Here is a 19,038-nt window from a genome sequence, read left to right on the forward strand (position 1 = left end):
CCCCAAACTGTGTGAGCCAAACAAAACCTATTTGGGAATTACTAGTTTGTGACATCTGGCTGAGGCCTGGCAGCCCCTGAGAATAATCCTGTCCTGGGTTTAAAGCTGACACTGCGGTTTCTTCTTCCCTCTCTTAGTGACAGCATCCACTACCAGATGGTGTATTCTTACGGCTCTGGGGTGGTGTGGGCCCTCGGAGTTGTTCCCTTCAGCCATGTGAACATTGTCAAGTTTAATGTGGAAGATGGAGAGATTGTTCAGCAGGTACAGGAGGGTGACAGGAGCCTGTGAATAAGGTGGGGTTGGGGGAGACTTGATAGATTTCTTTGTACTGGGGAACAGGGAACTTGGCTGGGCAGATGCAAAAGCTACTTATGCTCCCTCATTCTGGTCACTTGCCAGCTGCCTTCCCATTAGGCCTCTATTTAAAGTACTCATATTTGCATGTGTTATCTTCTGGGGTGGCTAAAAAATTACATAGATCTAGTCTCTGCCTGTAAGTATCTTACAGTGTTGTGAAATCACAGTAGGACACCACATATGGCAAATATAGTAAAGAAGTGCTGATTCTGAAGTGTCAGGTATTTAAAATTATCGGATATATTTTTCCAGTGACCAGAAAGAAAATCCTGATATTTTTTCCAACTTTGAAGGCTCTCAGGAGGTTGGAGGGTGGGGTTTCAGGGGACAGGAAGAACTCCTATACAACCAGCCATGAAGAACCTTTGAGCTTAGGACCCCCAGTGGGATGCTGGCAGCAATATTGCTGTTGGGCTGAGAGGGAAATGTAAAAATCTTTCACGAGCTTCCTGTTAACGATGACTTTTCTGTAGGTTAGGGTTTCAACTCCGTGGCTGCAGCACCTGTCTGGAGCCTGTGGTGTGGTGGATGAGGCTGTCCTGGTGTGTCCTGACCCGAGCTCACGTTCCCTCCAAACTTTGGCTCTGGAGACGGAATGGGAGTTGAGACAGATCCCACTGCAGGTGAGAGGCTGCCACTGCTTCTTCTGGCCTGAGGCATTTCTTGCGGGGAGTAGAAAGTTTGGCATGATTCCCCTGGAGGGTCTTTCTCCTAGACTCTTCCTGAGCAGTGGAAGCCATTCAGGCCTCTGGCTGAACTGGTGTAAGAGGAAATCAGTCACTTTCCCCTTTGGGGAACTTGAACTGGAGCATTTGGAGCCACCTGCCATGGCCCAGTTACTTCCCCCGGTAAAGTAGGGCAGAGGTTGTGAGCCTGGGATGGGTCAGGGAGTCGTCAGCTGTTAGCCATAATCCTCCTTCTTCTTGCCTTCCAGTCTCTCGACTTAGAATTTGGAAGTGGATTCCAACCCCGGGTCCTGCCTACCCAGCCCAACCCAGTGGACGCTTCCCGGGCCCAGTTCTTCCTGCACTTGTCCCCAAGCCACTATGCTCTGCTGCAGTACCATTATGGAACCCTGAGTTTGCTTAAAAACTTCCCACAGGTAACTGCAGGCAACATGGTTTGCTAGGATTCAGGAGATCTCTCCAAGACATGGATGCTAGAAGGCAGTGCTTTTGAATCTGGAAACGTTTGCTCTTAGGCCCAAGACTGATGACACCTTCCCATAAGTGGTTTGAGAGGGGGTAGGTAGCCTTATCGTAGAAATGGTATATTTCCTCCTGAGTATTACAAAGGATCTTTAGAGCAAAACTAGTGACTTCCTTAGTCCAAAGGAAATATGGGGACATAAATGAGAGCTTCCCCGTAGATAGTAAGAACAAGCAGCATGGGATTTAAGATTGACCTGTGCCTGCGTTGGAGGTAGGGAGAGTTCTGTTTTCAGCTGTAGATGCAACTGAGGCCTCCCTCTGCTCTTAAATGCCTGACCATTCTGCTCCAAAGTGGGGAGCACTTTCAACTCTAAGGCCAAGGGCCTTCCCTGGAGAGGTGACCCTCTGTAAGGCAGCTGGCTAGTACTGGTCCCATTTAGGAGCTGATGCCTTGCTTTTCCCCCAGACTGCCCTAGTGAGCTTTGCCACCACTGGGGAGAAGACGGTGGCTGCAGTCATGGCCTGTCGGAATGAAGTGGTGAGTATTGAGAACAACAGTCAGCACTTGGGATTTTCCTTCCTGGTCTCCACTAGGAACCCTGAAAATCAGAAGTCTGGGCACATTGACCTGGTCAGTTTGAACCCAGGGGGCAGGAGGCTGTTGAGAAGTGAGGTCTTGCCTCACCTATAGAGCTTTCTGCACACCCCATTTCTCCCCAGGAACGAGACCCTAATGTGATGACCTTACTTTCATATGGGGCTATTAAGGGTTGAATAGGCTTTGTGGGCAGGGGTGAGAAATGAGCTTTGTCTTCTCTCAAGTGCTAAGAAGACAAAAACAAAAGCTTCATTTCAGTGACTGGGAAGTGACCCTTTGGCTGAATTTTCTCCTGTCCTTCTCTTTCTCGTAGCAGAAAACTAGCAATTCTGAAGATGGGTCAATGGGGAGCTTTTCGGAGAAGTCTATTTCAAAGGTAGGGTGTGGCACTGGGCAGTATGCCAGACCTAGAGACGCAGGAGGCCACCAAAGAGAGTTGGGGGAAGAGCTTTGGTTAGGAGCAGGTCCTAGAATTCCCAGCTTCAAATGGGGTTTCCTAAGTATTGTAAATTAAATGATGTTTCTCTTAATCTCATTTTACTGGGAGATTAGGAGGTAGAATCCCTAGAGTCTGTTTCTAGCCACTTTCTCCTCTGGGCCTCAGCGTCCCCATTTCTTTTGGGATCCTGGCTGGCACAGTTGAGTAGTACTCTGTAGCAGAGGCATGAGCCCCTGGCTGGAGGCATAGGTTCCTGCTGCGGCTTCCATCTAAGCGTTTCCCTGCCTCCTGTCCTGCTCAGTCTTACCTTGCTCAGCCCTACCTCTCTCTCAGAAGTCTCTGCTACTCTGTACTGGCTTCCAAGACAAGTATGGTAGTTGTAATTTCATTTATTTACTCAGGCACCTTATTTCTGCCTTAGGATTTAGCTTGCTTTTCTCTTTTATTCTCCTTTGCAGTTTATTTCCCCTTCTGGCCTGGCTCCTTCTCTAGGGTATTTGCCCCCAATCCTTGGACTTCCTTTGGTGGGCTTTGCTTTCGGGGGATACCTGTAGTTGACACGTGCTGTCTGTACTCCTAGGACTCTCTGGCTTGCTTCAATCAGACCTACACCATTAACCTATACCTCGTGGAGACAGGTCGGCGGCTGCTGGACACCACGATTACATTTAGCCTGGAACAGAGCGGCACTCGGCCTGAGCGGGTAAGGCAGAGCCTTTCTTTGCAGACTGTCCTGTGGGCTTCTCAGCACAAGGCTTCCTTTCCTCAGGGCCAGGTCTTAGCCATGGGGCTTGGATTAGGCTCTCTGAACATGTGTTCTAGTGCTCTCTGAGCCACTGACTTGTTAGAAGTCACAGTAAAGGCGGGTATTATTTATGCTGGCTCATCATTGTGCACCAGGGACTGTTCTAAGCTTTTAACTTACACATTAATTGATTTAACTCTCCGAACACTCTCGTGAAGCGGTTGTTCCTGACCTGGTTTTAAAATGATTCTGTGGCCTGGTGGGATCGAGTACCATAGCCAGAGTCACGGAGCCAGTAAGAGGTGTCACTGCGGTTCAGATTCAGGTCTAACCCCACAGCCTGGACTCCTCATCACTACCCAGTATTGCCTCTGTGTGCATCTGGTTGTGTTCCTCAGCTGCTTGGGCTGTGGCTTCTTCGTTTCTAAAGCAGAAAGTCTAATCCCGGCCTCCTGCTCACTTTGTGGGGTGTGATTAGAGCATGGATGAATGGCGTGGTACCCGTGGAGTACTCAAGTTCTTCCATGGAAAGGTCTGGGAGACCCCAGCATCATTATGTTGGCTCCTAAGAATATGTATCACTTACTGGCATCCAGATAATAGCTACATTGTTTAGACATCAAATAATGCCATGGCCTGTACCTCTGTTAAGTCCAGGCTTTGACTCCTGGGGTCTGGTGCTCTCAGAGACATTTGGATCCTGGGGTCTGGTGCTCTCAGAGGCATTTGGATCCTCACTGACTACACCGGTCTTGACTGTGGCTTATAGCTGTATATCCAGGTGTTCTTGAAGAAGGATGACTCAGTGGGCTACCGGGCTTTGGTGCAGACGGAGGATCATCTGCTACTTTTCCTGCAGCAGTTGGGTAAGTAGACCTCATTCAACCCATTTTTTTATTTCCCCAGGCCTTCCAATGTGTTCCAATCAGACTGTTTTTTGGGAGGCTGCAGGTTTCTGGAAGAGATTCAAGTGGAGTGGGCCCTGAGTGTTTTGTTCATAGCCAAATGTCACCTGCTTTTTTTTTTTTTTTTTTTTAATTTGAGATAGAGTCTTGCTCTCTTGCCCAGGCTGGAGTGCAGTGGCATGATCTCGGCCCACTGCAGTCTCCACCTTTCGGATTCAAGCGATTCTCCTGCCTCAGCCTCCTGAGTAGCTGGGATTACAGGCGTGCGCCACCACGACCAGCTAATTTTTGTATTTTCAGTAGAGACAGGGTTTCCCCATGTTGGCCAGGCTGGTCTCGAATTCCTGACCTCAAGTGATCCGCCTGCCTCGGCCTCCCAAAGTGCTGGGATTACAGGTGTGAGCCACCGTGCCTGGCCTGTCACCTGCTTTTTTTTTTTTTCAGACGAAGTTTTGCTCTTGTTGCTCAGACTGCTGGAGTACAGTGGCATGATCTCAGCTCACTGCAACCTCTGCCTCCCAGGTTTAAGTGATTCTCCTGCCTCAGCCTCCCGAGTAGCTGGGATTATAGGCATGCACCACCATGTCTGGCTAATTTTGTATTTTTAGTAGAGATGGGGTTTCACCATGTTTGTCAGGCTGGTCTCAAACTCCTGACCTCAGCTGATCCACCTGCCTCGGCCTCCCAAAGTGCTGGGATTACAGGTGTGAGCCACTGTGCCTGGCTCTTTTTTCCTTTTTTGAGACAGAGTTTTGCTCTTGTTGCCCAGGCTGGAGTGGAATGGTGTAATCTCAGCTCTTTGCAACTTCTGCCTCCTGGTTCAAGCGATTCTCCTGCCTCAGCCTCCTGCGTAGCTGGGATTACAGGCGCTAATTTTGTATTTTTAGTAAGAGACAGGGTTTCACCATGTTGGCCCAGGCTGGTCTCAAGCTCCTAACCTCAGGTGATCTGCCCGCCTTGGCCTCCCAAAGTGCCGGGATTACAGGCCTGAGCCACTATGCCCGGCCCCGTTACCTGCTTTTGAAGAATAACTTGGCATTCTCGGTGGGATACAGAACTTTCCTCCCTTGACCTATTGATTCCAACCCCTTGCTCTGCCATTTCTCCTTTTATGCAAGAGCTTGTAGTAATCCCTGAGTCAGCGAGAAGAGTCTCTCTAGAAAATCTGGGAGACAGGCTTAGCTTTTGTTTATTTATTTATTTATTTTTTGAGACAAGGTCTCACTGTTGCCCAGTCTGGAGTACAGTGGCGTGATCATAGCTCACTGCAGCCTCAATCTCCCGGGCTCAAGTGATCTTCCCATCTCAGCCTCCTAAGTAGCTGTGACTACAGGCGCTCGCCACCATGCTTGGCTAATTTTTTGATATTTATTTATTTTTATTTTATTTCGAGACGGAGTCTCGCTGTGTCGCCCAGGCTGGAGTGCAATGGCACGATCTCAGCTCACTGCAACCTCCACCTCCCAGGTTCACGCCATTCTCCTGCCTCAGCCTCCCGAGTAGCTGGAACTACAGGCGCCCACCATCACGCCTGGCTAATTTTTTGTATTTTTAGTAGAGAGGGGTTTCACCATGTTAGCCAGGATGGTCTCGATCTCCTGACCTCGTGATCTGCCCGCCTTGGCCTCCCAAAGTGCTGGGATTACAAGCGTGAGCCACCGTGCCCGGCCCTGATATTTATTTTTTGTTGAGATAAGGTTTTGCCCTGTTGTCCAGGCTGGTCTCAAATTCCTGGGCTCAAGAGATTCACCCACCTTGGCCTCCCAAAGTGCTGGGATTACAGGCATGAGCCACTGTGCCCAGCCCCAGGCTTAGCTTTGTAAAAATGTTTCCTGTAGCAGGGAAGGTGGTGCTGTGGAGCCGCGAGGAGTCCCTGGCAGAAGTGGTATGCCTAGAGATGGTGGACCTCCCCCTGACTGGGGCACAGGCCGAGCTGGAAGGAGAATTTGGCAAAAAGGCAGGTATGAACCTAAGAGGTTGGAGCTGCAGAGTTGCTGGAGGGGTCAGTCTGGAAATGACCACAAGAGACACTGTATCATGCATCTCTGGCTTCCTAGGCTTGGCAGATTGCTAGTCTTTTCTGAACGAGCTCTGTGATGAGGTTCCGGTGCATTCATGGCCATATGGTTTATGAAACCATTCTTTCCTGTGAAAGAATGAACTGTGAATCCTTCTAGGGAAAGCTAGGGAAAAATCCCTCTAGGGAAAGCTGAGGGAAAAAAGTCTTTTTTTTTTTTTCTTTTTTTGAGACAAGAGTCTCGCTCTGTCACCCAGGCTGGAGTGCAGTGGCGCGATCTCGGCTCACTGCAACCTCTGCCTCCCAGGTTCAAGCAGCTCGCCTGCCTCAGCCTCCTGAGTAGCTGGGATTACAGGCATGCGCCACCATGCCTGGTTAATTTTTGTATTTTTAGTAGCGACAGGGTTTCAGCATGTTGGTCAGGCTGGTCTCAAACTCCTGACCTCATGATCTGCCTGCTTTGGCCTCCCAAAGTGTTGGGGATTACAGGCGTGAGCTGCTGCGCCTGGGGGGAATAAAGTCTTAACTTGGTATTGTAATAGCTACCATTGCCTGTGTACTAAAAATTTGCCAGGCACCTTATACTCATTGTCCCTAAAGCAGCAGCCATATCTGTCTGGAGACACAATTGGGTAGATCTGGGTATTATGGAAACAGCCCAGTGCCCTCTAAAGCTGGCCCATGGTCCCAACTGCCAGGATGAACTTGATTCACTCTGCTCTGATTCAGTCCTGCCCCCCACCCTCTCTCTTCTGTCCATTCATCCAGCTCTCCAACGGATAGCTGTTGAGGGCCTGCTCTGGACCAGGCACTCTGCTAGGCAATGCACATTTTCTTAAGCTGAGGATTAATTTGACTTTACTGTTTATTTCTGCTGCCTGGATCCAGCAATTCAAGGTAAAACCTGCTTCTTGCTGCCTTGTTGCTCGTTGCCTGCTCACATGGCTAGCTTTTGGTTAATTGTTTTTCTTCCTAACTTGGACCAATGAGGTACATCCTTGGGGGGTGTGTGTGTGTGTTGACTGCCATGCTTGTGAGTTGTCCTGCTGCTTCTCACTTCTCTTCCTTGAGCAGAGGTGGGTGGAAAATAAGATAAGCAGAGGTTCTGCTCCTTTTTTAGTGAGTTATTACCATGTACCAGGCACCACGCTAAATCCTTTATGTACATCGTATGATGTAATTTTGCAACAGTCCAGTGGGTTACATGCCACTTTACAGATGAGGAACCAGAAGCAAAAAGGTGAAGTACATTTCTCAGTGTTGCCCCGCAGTGAGTGGTGAAGCTGGGATCTTAATCTGGGCCTGCTAGATTCCAGAGACCATGCTCTTTACCTTGCTTCCTTGCATCTGTTTCCAAATCTGTGGTCTCCAATGGAGGAGATTTGGAGGGCAGTGGCTTCATTGACGGAATCAGGGAAAGAGTGAATGATGGTCCTGGGAACTCGTTGCAAGTACGTCTGTTGGGTGCAGGTTAAACAGCTGACAAAGTAGGAATGAAGCAGTGGGAGATGGAAGTACCTGCTCATGATACACATTCACTGACCTGCACCCTCCACCCCCACACTCATACCTCTTCTGGCTTTGTCATGGCACCCAGAAACCTTCCTTTGGCATCTTGGATGTGGGGCTGTGGTGGAGACATTCACAGCATGGCTGTCTCCTGCATGCCTGATCCCTGACCTCTTAGTCTCCTATTCCAAGATTCCAGCTGGGTTTAGTTGTAAGAGCCAGTTAAGCAGTTTTTGGAAGCTCCTGCATGAGCCTTACCTGAGTGTGAGACTATGGGCATCAGATACAGGACTGCCCTTTGGGCTTGTGGCCTAGAGTGTGGACTTTATCGCTCCAGAGGAGAGGCAGAGATCCCTCATTAGGAAAATCATGTACCTCCTTCTGGACCCCTAGTTGGATGTAGAGTATGTTACTTTTCCTTTACACCAGATGGCTTGCTGGGGATGTTCCTGAAACGCCTCTCGTCTCAGCTTATCCTGCTGCAAGCATGGACTTCCCACCTCTGGAAAATGTTTTATGATGCTCGGAAGCCCCGGAGTCAGATTAAGAATGAGATCAACATTGACACCCTGGCCAGAGATGAATTCAACCTCCAGAAGATGATGGTGATGGTAACAGCCTCAGGCAAGGTGAGTGGGGTTTAAGCTCCAGTTACTGAACCTTTTCAAATTCTGAGGGTGAGGAACAAAAAGCCTTCAGTGAGCGATAACACTGGTTCTAGTTTTCAAGGACAGACTCAGTTCTTTGGTTTCTCTTTCTAGTAGTGAGCCAAGTATTTGTTTATCTTGCAGCTTTTTGGCATTGAGAGCAGCTCTGGCACCATCCTGTGGAAACAGTATCTACCCAATGTCAAGCCAGACTCCTCCTTTAAACTGATGGTCCAGAGAACTACTGCTCATTTCCCTCATCCCCCACAGTGCACCCTGCTGGTGAAGGACAAGGTGAGGCATCCAGCTCTGACTTAAGCCAGACTCAGTGTGGCTTTTTTGCTATTTTGTGACTTAAATTGCTCCTAGGCCCTTGGAATTGTGTGAGTTAATGAGGAACATTCAGGGGTTAGAACTCTGTTTCTTCTGGTTTCATGCATGGGTGGAGGAACCATCCAGTACTGATGTGGAATTGTTTAGAAAGTGGGTGTGACTTCACCAGCTATGTAGGGAGCCAGCTCTCCTCTTTTCTAAACATCGGCTGTTGGTCGCTGAGTGGCTATTTTCTCTTCTCTCTTTGAGGAAGAGCAGGACACAAAAGATATTTTTGTGTCTTCCCAGAATTAGAATGGATTTTTGTATATTCATTCTACCATAGAAGGCGGGCTTGGTAGACACTTTCCTGGAATGGCTGCCTGGTGCGATCTCGGCTCACTGCAGCCTCCACCTCCCAGGTTCAAGCAATTCTTGTGCCTCAGCCTCCTGAGTAGCTGGGATTACAGGCGCACTCCATCATGCCCGGCTAATTTTTGTATGTTTAGTAGAGACGGGGTCTCACCATGTTGGCCAGGCTGGTCTCAAACTCCTGACCTTAGATGATCCACCTGCCTTGGCCTCCCAAAGTGCTGGGATTACAGGTGTGAGCCACCACGCCCGGCCAGGTTGCTGAATTGTTACTTGACTTTTTTATTAGTTCTTGGTTAGAACTGGCAGAGCAGCCAGGCGCGGTGGCTCACGCCTATAATCTCAGCACTTTGGGAGGCCAAGGAGGGCGGATTGCTTGAGTCCAGGAGTTCGAGACCAGCCTGGGCAACATGGTGAAACCCCATCTCTACAAAAAATAAAAACAGAATTAGCCACTTGTGGTGGCTTGTGCCTGTAGTCCCAGCTACTTGGGAGGTTGAGGTGGGAGGATCACTTGAACCTGGGAGGCAGAGGTTGCAGTGAGCCTTGATCATGCCACTGTACTTCCAGCTTGGGTGATAGAGTGAGACCCTGTCTCAAACGAAAAAGAACTGGCAGAGACAGTTTGACTTTTTTCTTTGTGACGTTAGCCTAGGGGACTATTCACCTACAGCCAAGAACTTATTTTCCACAAAGAGGGCAAAGACTAGGGAACCCCCACAGTTGTTGAGCTGGAGTCCCAGCTCTTCAGGTCTATCCCTAGGATTTGCAGTCTTTTCTTGTTGGTGGAGCCTCACAGTTTGCTCATTTTAGGAGTCGGGAATGAGTTCTCTGTATGTCTTCAATCCCATTTTTGGGAAGTGGAGTCAGGTGGCTCCCCCAGTGCTGAAGCGCCCCATCTTGCAGTCCTTGCTTCTCCCAGTCATGGATCAAGACTACGCCAAGGTGTTGCTGTTGATAGATGATGAATACAAGGTACTGTCTTCAGAGGGGATGGAGAACATGCTAGCGGAGTCGGGTTTGGGGCCAGGTGGTCAAACACAGCGGCCCGGAGATGGAGTGCTCTCTGCACCCAGCACGTGTTTGGGCTCTAAGGCCATCCCGAAGAGAAATGATGGCTGTGTCTGCATTTGTGAAAACTCAGGTTCTTAACAGAACTGAATGTAAACCCTAAACTGAGTTCAAATCAACTGATTTGCTGTTTTATTCTTAAGGCTCTCTTTGATGGGGAAATTTCCTAACTCTTTCCTTGGGCTCTCTGGGTTTTTCAAGGTCACAGCTTTTCCAGCCACTCGGAATGTCTTGCGACAGCTACATGAGCTTGCCCCTTCCATCTTCTTCTATTTGGTGGATGCAGAGCAGGGACGGCTGTGTGGATATCGGCTTCGAAAGGTAGGAAGGCGTGTCCTGGCACAACCCTTTGTGGATGAGATGCGGGTGTTTCCTGGCCATTTGGCTAAGAAGTGAATTATGCTACTCATTCTACTGTAAACTTAGATTAGCATAATCCTGATGTCTGATACAAAGTCAATCATTTGTTCATATTTGTTGGGCAGCTACTACATGGCAGATACGGTTCTAGGTGCTGTGGATGGAGTGGTGCACAGTAGACCAAATCTCTGCCCTTGTGGAGCTTTCATTCCACATTCTTTTTCTTTTTATTTTTGAGACGGAGTCTTGCACTGTCGCCCGGGCTGGAGTGCAGTGGCGCGATCTCGGCTCACTGCAACCTCTGCCTCCTTGGTTCAAGCGATTCTCCTGCCTCAGACACCCAAGTAGCTGGGATTACAGGCGTGCGCCACCACGCCCAGCTAATTTTTTGTATTTTTAGTAGAGACAGGGCTTCGCTGTGTTGGCCAGGATGGTCTCAAACTCCTGACCTTGTGATCCACCTGCCTCAGCCTCCCAAAGTGCTGGGATTACAGGTGTGAGCCACCGCGCCTGGCCCCATTCTTTTTCTATAGCAGAGAGATGGGACTTTTTTTCCATTCTTGGGAGGGTAGAAGGTAGGAATGTGGGTTGAGTAATAAGTTGTACTTTTATATGAAGATGATGTTGACCAACTCGTGATGGAATGTGTGCTTTGAATTTTATTTCTAGAAAGGGGGTCAGTTTGCTTTAATCCTCACATACTTGAGCCACTCTTGTAAACAGTAATACACGCTGGCTGTGAAGTCCAGCTCTGAAGTTCACGAGGGGCTGGCATGGCCTTGTCAGCAGGACTGTTTGGAGAAGTACTCTGTGGTGTGTACTCACAAACAGCTCTCCCATCCTGTCCTGTAAGGCCTTTTGAGAGGCATAGAGTTTAACCAATTTGCTGGATTGGAAGTCTAGGTTTGTCACTTACTAACTTTGTGACCTTGGGCTCTGGTCTTCTGTTTTCTTATCTGTAAAATAAGGTGATAAGTACCTGTCTCATAAGGTTGTTGTGAGAATTCAACACATAAATCACATAAAACTGCCTGGCACATGGTAAATGCCATCTGAGTTGGAGGTGCTGTTGTTTTGAAAATGCAGCGCCCTTTTGTGACATTTGTAACAGCTAACCTTAGCATAAACAGCACTGGAAATGGTCTGCCCAGAAGACACATCCTTTACCCTTGTGAATGAAAAAATAAATAAATAAAATCATCCTTCTGAGTTAATAAAAAGAGGACCTTGAAAGAGACAGTTTTGTAGATTCAGGGGAGTGAACTGGAGTGTGGGTGTCATGAATCTGGAGTCCTGAGGACATCATCTGAGTGAACAATGACCAAGGAAGACAAAGGAGGCAGAGCTGTCTGTGGGAAGTGAGCCAGCTGTGTGCGCGAGTCCGGGACCAAAAGGGAGTGTGCTGCCTTTGCCCTCACTTGGTGACCTTCCTCTCTGGGGATGTTTTAGTGAGTTCTTATGTTTTCAAAGAAGGTTGTGGCAATGAAGTCTTATTATTAATAACTTTCATTATTTTAAAAATTTAGGTAATACATGAGTATATTCTCATTGTAAAAGAGTCCATTGATACAGAGAGGTGAACAAGCAAAATGTGAACAGACCCTTGTAGCCCCATTTCCAGTGGTCTTCCCCTCCCCAGGTGGAAAGCCTGTCAGCAGTTTGCTGTGCCTCTTTCTACTGTCCTTGTGTATTTATGATTCCATATCAACAGCTGTGTGGACACACGTGTGTGGCTCATACTTTATTTATTTTTTTTTAGAGACAGAGTCTCGCTCTGTCACCCAGGCTGGAGTGCAGGGGTGCAATCTCAGCTCACTGCAACCTCTGCCTCCTGGTTTCAAGCGATTCTCCTGCCTCAGCTTCCCAAGACTACAGGTGCACGCCACCATGCCTGGCTAATTTTTGTATTTTCGGTAGAGATGGGGTTTCACCATGTTGACCAGGCTGGTCTCAAACTCCTGACCTCAAGTGATCCTCCCGCCTCGGGCTCCGAAAGTGCTGGGATTACAGGTGTGAGCCACCACGCCCGGCCCATTTTATTTTTTTTTCTCATTCACATGCAATTGACCTATATTTATTCTAATGAAATTTGCTTTTTTTCATTGAATGGGTTTTCTACCTCATTGTTTTGTCAACTTCAGTTTTTTATTACAGAAAAATATTGACAAAAGTGCAAAATCATGAGGTATGGCTCAGTGAACCCTCACCAAGGGAATACACTTGTGTACCTGGTAATCACTTCAGGAAACAGAATAGCACCAGCTCCTAGAAGGCCCTTGTGCCCTTTGCCAGTAACTACCTCCTGTCTCCACCCCCAAGGGCTCCGCATAATTCCATAGGATGGATGTATAATAATGTATTTAACCATGAGTGTTTATTGGTTGGTTTCCTATGACCATAAAGAATCATACACGAAATGTTTTGAGGTCCCTGTTAGCTTAGACATTCACTGCTGGCCCCAGTATACAGGGATCTTGGAGTTTAGTAATAAATGGTAAATTTTCCTTGCATATTTCCTACTCATAAACAATGGGATACTATTGAGCGTTCGCCTCCTTTCCTACTGGCTTTATTATCTTTTTTTTTTTTTTTTTTTTTTTTGAGCCGGAGTTTCGCTCTTGTTGCCCAGGCTGGAGTGCAATGGTGCAGTCTCGGCTCACTGCAACCTCCACCTCCTGGGTTCAAGTGATTCTCTTGCCTCAGCCTCCTGAGTACCTGGGATTTAAAGCATGCGCCACCACACCGGGCTGATTTTGCATTTTTAGTAGAGATGGGGTTTCTCCATGTTGGTCAGGCTGGTCTCAAACTCCCGACCTCAGGTGATCCACCTGCCTCGGCCTCCCGAAGTGCTGGGATTACAGGTGTGAGCCACCACGCCCAGTCTAGTATCTATCTTAATCAAACCGAGAGTTCTGAAATTTCTTCATAAACTAGATCTCTATTGCTGTTTTTCTGGTTTATTTTTTGTTTTGAGTCTTGCTCTGTCACTCAGGCTGGAGTGCAGTGGCGTGATCTCAGCTCACTGCAGCCTCTGCCTCAGCCTCCCGAGTGGCTAAGATTATAGGTGCCTGCCACCACATCTGGCTAATTTTTTGTATGTTTAGTAGAGATGGGGTTTGGCCATGTTGGCCAGGTTGGTCTTGAACTCCTGACCTCAAGTGATCCGCCGCCTTGGCCTCCCAAAGTGCTGGGATTACAAGCATGATCCACTGCTCCTGGCTCATTTTTCTAGTTCTGATCTCTGTTCCTTCCTGCACAAAGGCCTCAAATAATGAACTGTAGGATGTGTCTAACTCCAGCTGTTTCAGTTCTAAGTGTACCCTCCTGATTACAGGCTTTTTTGCCCCTGCCCTAGGATCTCACCACTGAGCTGAGTTGGGAGCTGACCATTCCCCCAGAAGTACAGCGGATCGTCAAGGTGAAGGGGAAACGCAGCAGTGAGCACGTTCATTCCCAGGGCCGTGTGATGGGGGACCGCAGTGTGCTCTACAAGGTACATACAGCCAGCTGTCTGGTCTACAGCAAGGGCTTTCGAATCAGGAAAACAAGGGCTTCAAGTCTGGCTGTAGGACTTGGTACATATGTGACCTTGAGTAAGTCATTTAATCCCTTTGAGCCTTAATTTTTGTTTGTGAAATGGGGATAATATACCCTCCTCCTGGGCTTGTTGTGATGATCACATGGGATGTTCATGTCTAGCCCAGTGCCTAGCATATGGTAAGTAAGCAACAGATGTTAGCTCTTATTTTTTTGACTTTTTTTTTGTTTGTTTGTTTCCTGTGACAGAGTCTTGCTCTGTTGCCCAGGCTGGAGTGCAGTGATGCAGTCATGGCTCACTGCAGCTTCGTCCTCCTGGGCTTATGCAATCCTTTCACCTCAGTCTCCCAAGTAGTTGGGACCACAGGCACATGTCATGCTAATTTTTTAAAAAGCATAAGCTTGGTGGCTTATGCCAGTAATCCCAGCATTTTGAGAGGTCCAGGTGGGTGGATTACTTGAGTCCAAGAGTTTGAGGCCAGCTTGGGCAACATGGCTGAAACCTTGTCTTTACCCCCCCCCACAAAAAAAAAAAAAACAATTAGCTGGGCATGGTGGTGCATGCCTGTGGTCTCAGCTACTCGGGAGGCTGAGGTAGGAGGATCACCTGAGCCTGGGGAGGTTGAGGCTACAGTGAGCTGCAGTTGTGCCGCTGCACTCCAGCCTGGGTGACAGAGTGAGACCCTGTCTCCAAACAAACAAAAATTTTTTTAAAAATTTTTTATTTTTGTAGAAGATAGAGATCAACCTAGGAAACATAGTAAAACTCTGTCTTCAAAAAAAAATTTTTTTTAAATTTTTTATTTTTATATTGACAGGGTCTCACTATGTTGCCTAGGTTGGTCTCTATCTCCTGGCCTCAAGCAGTTCTCTTACCTTAGCCTCCCAAAGTGTTGAGATTAGAGACTTGAGCCACTGCGCCTAGCCCAGCTCTTATTACTAGTGGTAGTACTGATAGAGCATTCTGGGGTTAAACCATAGTCGAGCCATCAGAAACTCCATCTCTGTGATCCAACACTCGAGTTAGTGTTAAAGAGAGGGAGATTAAGGTGACTAGTGGGCTGCAAAACTGTTATGGGAGAGAATGTAATGATTGTAGTAATGCACATTAATTACACCCTCTGGTACAGCAGAGACTGAGTTGGAGGGGGTGTCATAGAATAGAGATCACGGAACTTGACGGTAAAGCTGGATCACTAAGCATGAGCCAGTGCAACACAGTGCAAGCCTCTAGTTTGACTGTCGAGTTAAGACTTGGCTCTGCCATGGCCTAGCTGTTCATCTCTTAGGCTGCCTGAGCTTCAATTTTCCCCAGTATAATGGGGATAATAGCACCAACGTCAGAGGATTGTTTTGAAGATTAATGATAACATGTAAAGTGATTAGAATAGTGCCTGCCACATACTTAACATTATTATTAGTGCTATTGACTCTTTTTTTTTTTTTTTTGAGACAGGGTCTTGCCCTGTTGCCCAGGCTGGAGTGCAGTGGTGTGATCACAGCTCACTGCAGCTTTGACCTCCCGGGCTTAAGCAGTCCTCCCATCTCAGCCTCCTAAGCAGCTGGGACAACAGGTGCATGTCACCATGGCTTACTTTCTTTTCTTTCTTTTCTTTTTTTTTGAGATGGAGTCTTGCTCTTTCACCAGGCTGGAGTGCAGTGGCACGATCTTGGCTCACTGCAACCTCCACGTCCCAGGTTCAAGAGATTCTCCTGCCTCAGCCTCCTGAGTAGCTGGGACTACAAGTGCGCACCACCATGCCCAGCTAAATTTTGTATTTTTAGAGATGGGGTTTCACCATGTTGGCCAGGATGGTCTTGATCTCTTGATCTCGTGATCTGCCCGCCTTGGCCTCCCTAAGTGCTGGGATTACAGGCGTGAGCCACCGTGCCCAGGCAGTTATTTTATTTTCTTTAGAGATGGGGTCTTGCTGTGTTGTCCAGATTGGTCTTAAACTCCTGGGCTCAAGCAATCCTCCCATCTTGGCCTCCCAAAGTGTTAGGATTACAGGCGTGAGCCACCGCACCTGGCCAGCAGCAAGCAGTTTTTGAGAGCTAGCTGGATGCAGGCACTCATTTAGATACTGGGATATAAAATGGGCAAAATAGACAAAACTTCCTGACCTCGTGAGGCTTTCATCATAGTTGGGTGAGGCTAATAATAAAGAAAATAAATAGGTAAATTAGATAGTATATTAGAAAGTGACCAGTTCTATAGAGAAAAATAAAGCCGGGAAGAGGGAAAGCAGGTACAGTGTAAGTCAGGTGGCTAAGGAGGGGCTTAGTGAGAAAGTGGCATGGAGTGAGTGGACCTGAGTGAGGAAGTGAGTTGTGTGGGTAGCTGCGGGGAGAGCCTTCCAGAGAGAAAAGTCAAAGTGCTCCTGGTGTGTGTGAGAAACAGCAAAGAAGACCAGGTAACTAGAAGATGATGAGTGAGGAGGCATGTCAGGCCTGCTGAGGGCAGAGGGCAACAGGGCCAGATCACAGGCCACCACCGTGGCCTTCACTTTGGAGCACGGTGAAGAGCCACTGGGAAGTTTTCAGCAGAGGAGTGACATCAGTGACTGAGATTCCACAGGCTCATTTGACCTAGATTAGACTGTACAGGGGTGAGGAGGAAAGCAGACCATTTAGGCTGTGGGGTCATCCAGGTGCTGATGGTGGCTGGAGCTGGGCTGGTAGCATGGAGGTGGGAAGGAGGGATCAGGTTCTGGGTACTTTTGAAGGTAGAGCCAAGAGCAGGTATATGTGTGTTACAGAGAAAGGAGTCAAGGATGACTCGAGGCTTTAGGTCTGAGCCACTGATGTATGGAGTCGCGACTGGCTGGGGAGGAGAGAGGAGCAGATTTTAGGCAGGGGTTAGAACAGCTCAGTTTGGGCCATGTTAAGTTTCAGATGAAACATCTGAGAAAAGATACTGAGATAATTTCTTAGTGAAGTCTGGAGTTCAAAGGAGTATCTGGTTTGGATATATACATTGGGCATTGCCAACATCCATAAATGGTGTTCAAGCCATGAGATTGGCTTGAGATCACCACGAGGGTAAGTGTGATGGAAATGCTCAAGGCTTGAGAGCTTCCTGATGTGTTCCACCATGAAGAAACTGGGGAGATGTGGAAGAACCTCCAAAAGAGACTGAGAAGGAGAGGCCAGTAAAGTAGAAGGAGTGCTGGGCAGGGATGTTCTGGAAGCCAGGTGAGAAAATGTCGCAAGGAGGTAGTGATCACCTGCGTCACGTGGTACTAGTGGGTCAAGTAAGTTGAGGGCCAAGACTTAGCCACTGGATTTAGCGATGGGGAGGGCGGTGGTCACCCTCAGAAGAAAAATATCACTGCAGCATTTGTTCCTAGGTCAATGAGTGGGCAGACCTGGATTTTGTCTTGGGTTACCATTTGCTATCTGTGACTTGAAAAGCTGCTTAACTGCTTTGGGACTTTTCTGCAAAATGTGGACCATAATAGCTACTCTGCAAGACTGTTTAAGGGATTAGATAAAATACAAGGTACCTGGCATGGCACCCAGTACCCAATGCACATAAAACAAGTGCAGTGATGAGAAATTCCAGACAGGAAGCTCTTTTCACCAGAAACCCTGATTCCTCTGCCAGGCTGGAGAGCTCCAGGTTGGTCTCACAGCACAGGAATGGAGTGTGTGATGAGTCATCGTGGTTCTAAGGGAGGTTTTCTCTCTCTCTCCAGAGCCTGAACCCCAACCTGCTGGCCGTGGTGACAGAGAGCACAGACGCGCACCATGAGCGCACCTTTATTGGCATCTTCCTCATTGATGGCGTCACTGGGCGTATCATTCACTCCTCTGTGCAGAAGAAAGCCAAAGGCCCTGTCCATATCGTGCATTCAGAGAACTGGGTGGTGGTAAGCGGTTACTACCAGGAACCCAAGGTAGCTCCAGAGGTCTCCCTGCCTCCTGAGTCCTTTCCAGAAACCCAGTTGCTGCTTTGGTTTTCTTAGGATCTCAAATTCCCTGGATGGCAGCAAAGCGTGCTGGTTAGGGCGCTGGGCTCAGGAATCAGATTGCCTAGGTTTAATCTTACCTCTTCCGTTTCCTGACTGTATAACCTTGAACTAGTTATGTACATGCTCTGTGTTGCATCATTGTTAAGATAGGGATAATAACAGTCACCTTCAGTCTAGCAAAGAACAATGCCTGGCACCTAGTAATGATTCAAAGGTTAACTACTATTATGGCTTCTAAGACTCTTGAGAATTTCGTTTGTTTTGTGGTGAACTTTGGATAGCCTAGATAAAACTACTTTGAAAGTTAGTAAACTTGATAGTAAGGAAGAAAAGTGAGGTGCTAGTTGATGGTTCTCCTTCATGGATCTGTAGCTAATTAGAGGGGTGCCTTCCAGTGCAATTTCCCTTTCCAGTTGAAGCAGCTGCTAAGCCCTGAGCTGCCACCTCCTATCCCTGCAGTACCAGTACTGGAACACCAAGGCTCGGCGCAACGAGTTTACCGTACTGGAGCTCTATGAGGGCACCGAGCAATACAATGCCACCGCCTTCAGCTCCCTGGACCGCCCCCAGCTGCCCCAGGTCCTCCAGCAGTCCTATATCTTCCCGTCCTCCATCAGTGCCATGGAGGCCACCATCACTGAACGGGGCATCACCAGCCGACACCTGCTGAGTGAGTGCCTGGGGAGCCTCTGGGATGGCTGGGTTCCCTTGGGCAACCACACTTAAGGACAGAGCAAGGGACACATTGCTGGCAGAGCCTTGTTGAACCACCTGTAAGGGAAAGGTGGTGAGGAGGGCTATATATCAGTGGAAAAAGTTTCTTAGTTCATCTTTGCCATCTATGAAGGTGACCACTTCTCTCTCAGTCCTCATCTTTTTTTTGTTTTTTGAGACAGGGTCTCACTCTGTCACCCAGGCTGGAGTACAGTGGTGTGATCATGACTCACTGCAGCCTCAACCTCCTGAGCTCACCTGGCTAATTAAAAAAATTTTTTTTGGTAGAGACAGGGATTTGCCATGTTGCCCAGGCTGATCTAGACT

At 48.1% G+C, this 19,038-nt stretch overlaps 1 protein-coding gene across 2 annotated transcripts in view; it reads left to right on the forward strand.

Moving 5' to 3' along the window:
• The window catches only part of EMC1 (ER membrane protein complex subunit 1), a 33,730-nt gene that overhangs the window by 10,521 nt on the left and 4,171 nt on the right, over nt 1–19,038 (forward strand). Inside the window, exons 6-20 of one of the 2 annotated variants that reach the window (XM_004024783.4) lie at nt 138–264; nt 834–983; nt 1,295–1,462; nt 1,978–2,049; nt 2,423–2,485; nt 3,129–3,251; nt 4,063–4,159; nt 6,037–6,159; nt 8,154–8,353; nt 8,516–8,665; nt 9,869–10,030; nt 10,328–10,447; nt 13,842–13,979; nt 17,722–17,895; nt 18,457–18,667. In XM_004024783.4, the coding sequence (XP_004024832.4) occupies nt 138–264; nt 834–983; nt 1,295–1,462; nt 1,978–2,049; nt 2,423–2,485; nt 3,129–3,251; nt 4,063–4,159; nt 6,037–6,159; nt 8,154–8,353; nt 8,516–8,665; nt 9,869–10,030; nt 10,328–10,447; nt 13,842–13,979; nt 17,722–17,895; nt 18,457–18,667 (2,078 nt within the window). The remainder of the gene's footprint in view (nt 1–137; nt 265–833; nt 984–1,294; nt 1,463–1,977; nt 2,050–2,422; nt 2,486–3,128; nt 3,252–4,062; nt 4,160–6,036; nt 6,160–8,153; nt 8,354–8,515; nt 8,666–9,868; nt 10,031–10,327; nt 10,448–13,841; nt 13,980–17,721; nt 17,896–18,456; nt 18,668–19,038) is intronic. The other variant, XM_019011861.3, reaches the window with a different exon arrangement.

This window comes from Gorilla gorilla, chromosome 1 (genome assembly GCF_029281585.2).
Source record: "Gorilla gorilla gorilla isolate KB3781 chromosome 1, NHGRI_mGorGor1-v2.1_pri, whole genome shotgun sequence".
Classification (NCBI taxonomy): domain Eukaryota; kingdom Metazoa; phylum Chordata; class Mammalia; order Primates; family Hominidae; genus Gorilla; species Gorilla gorilla.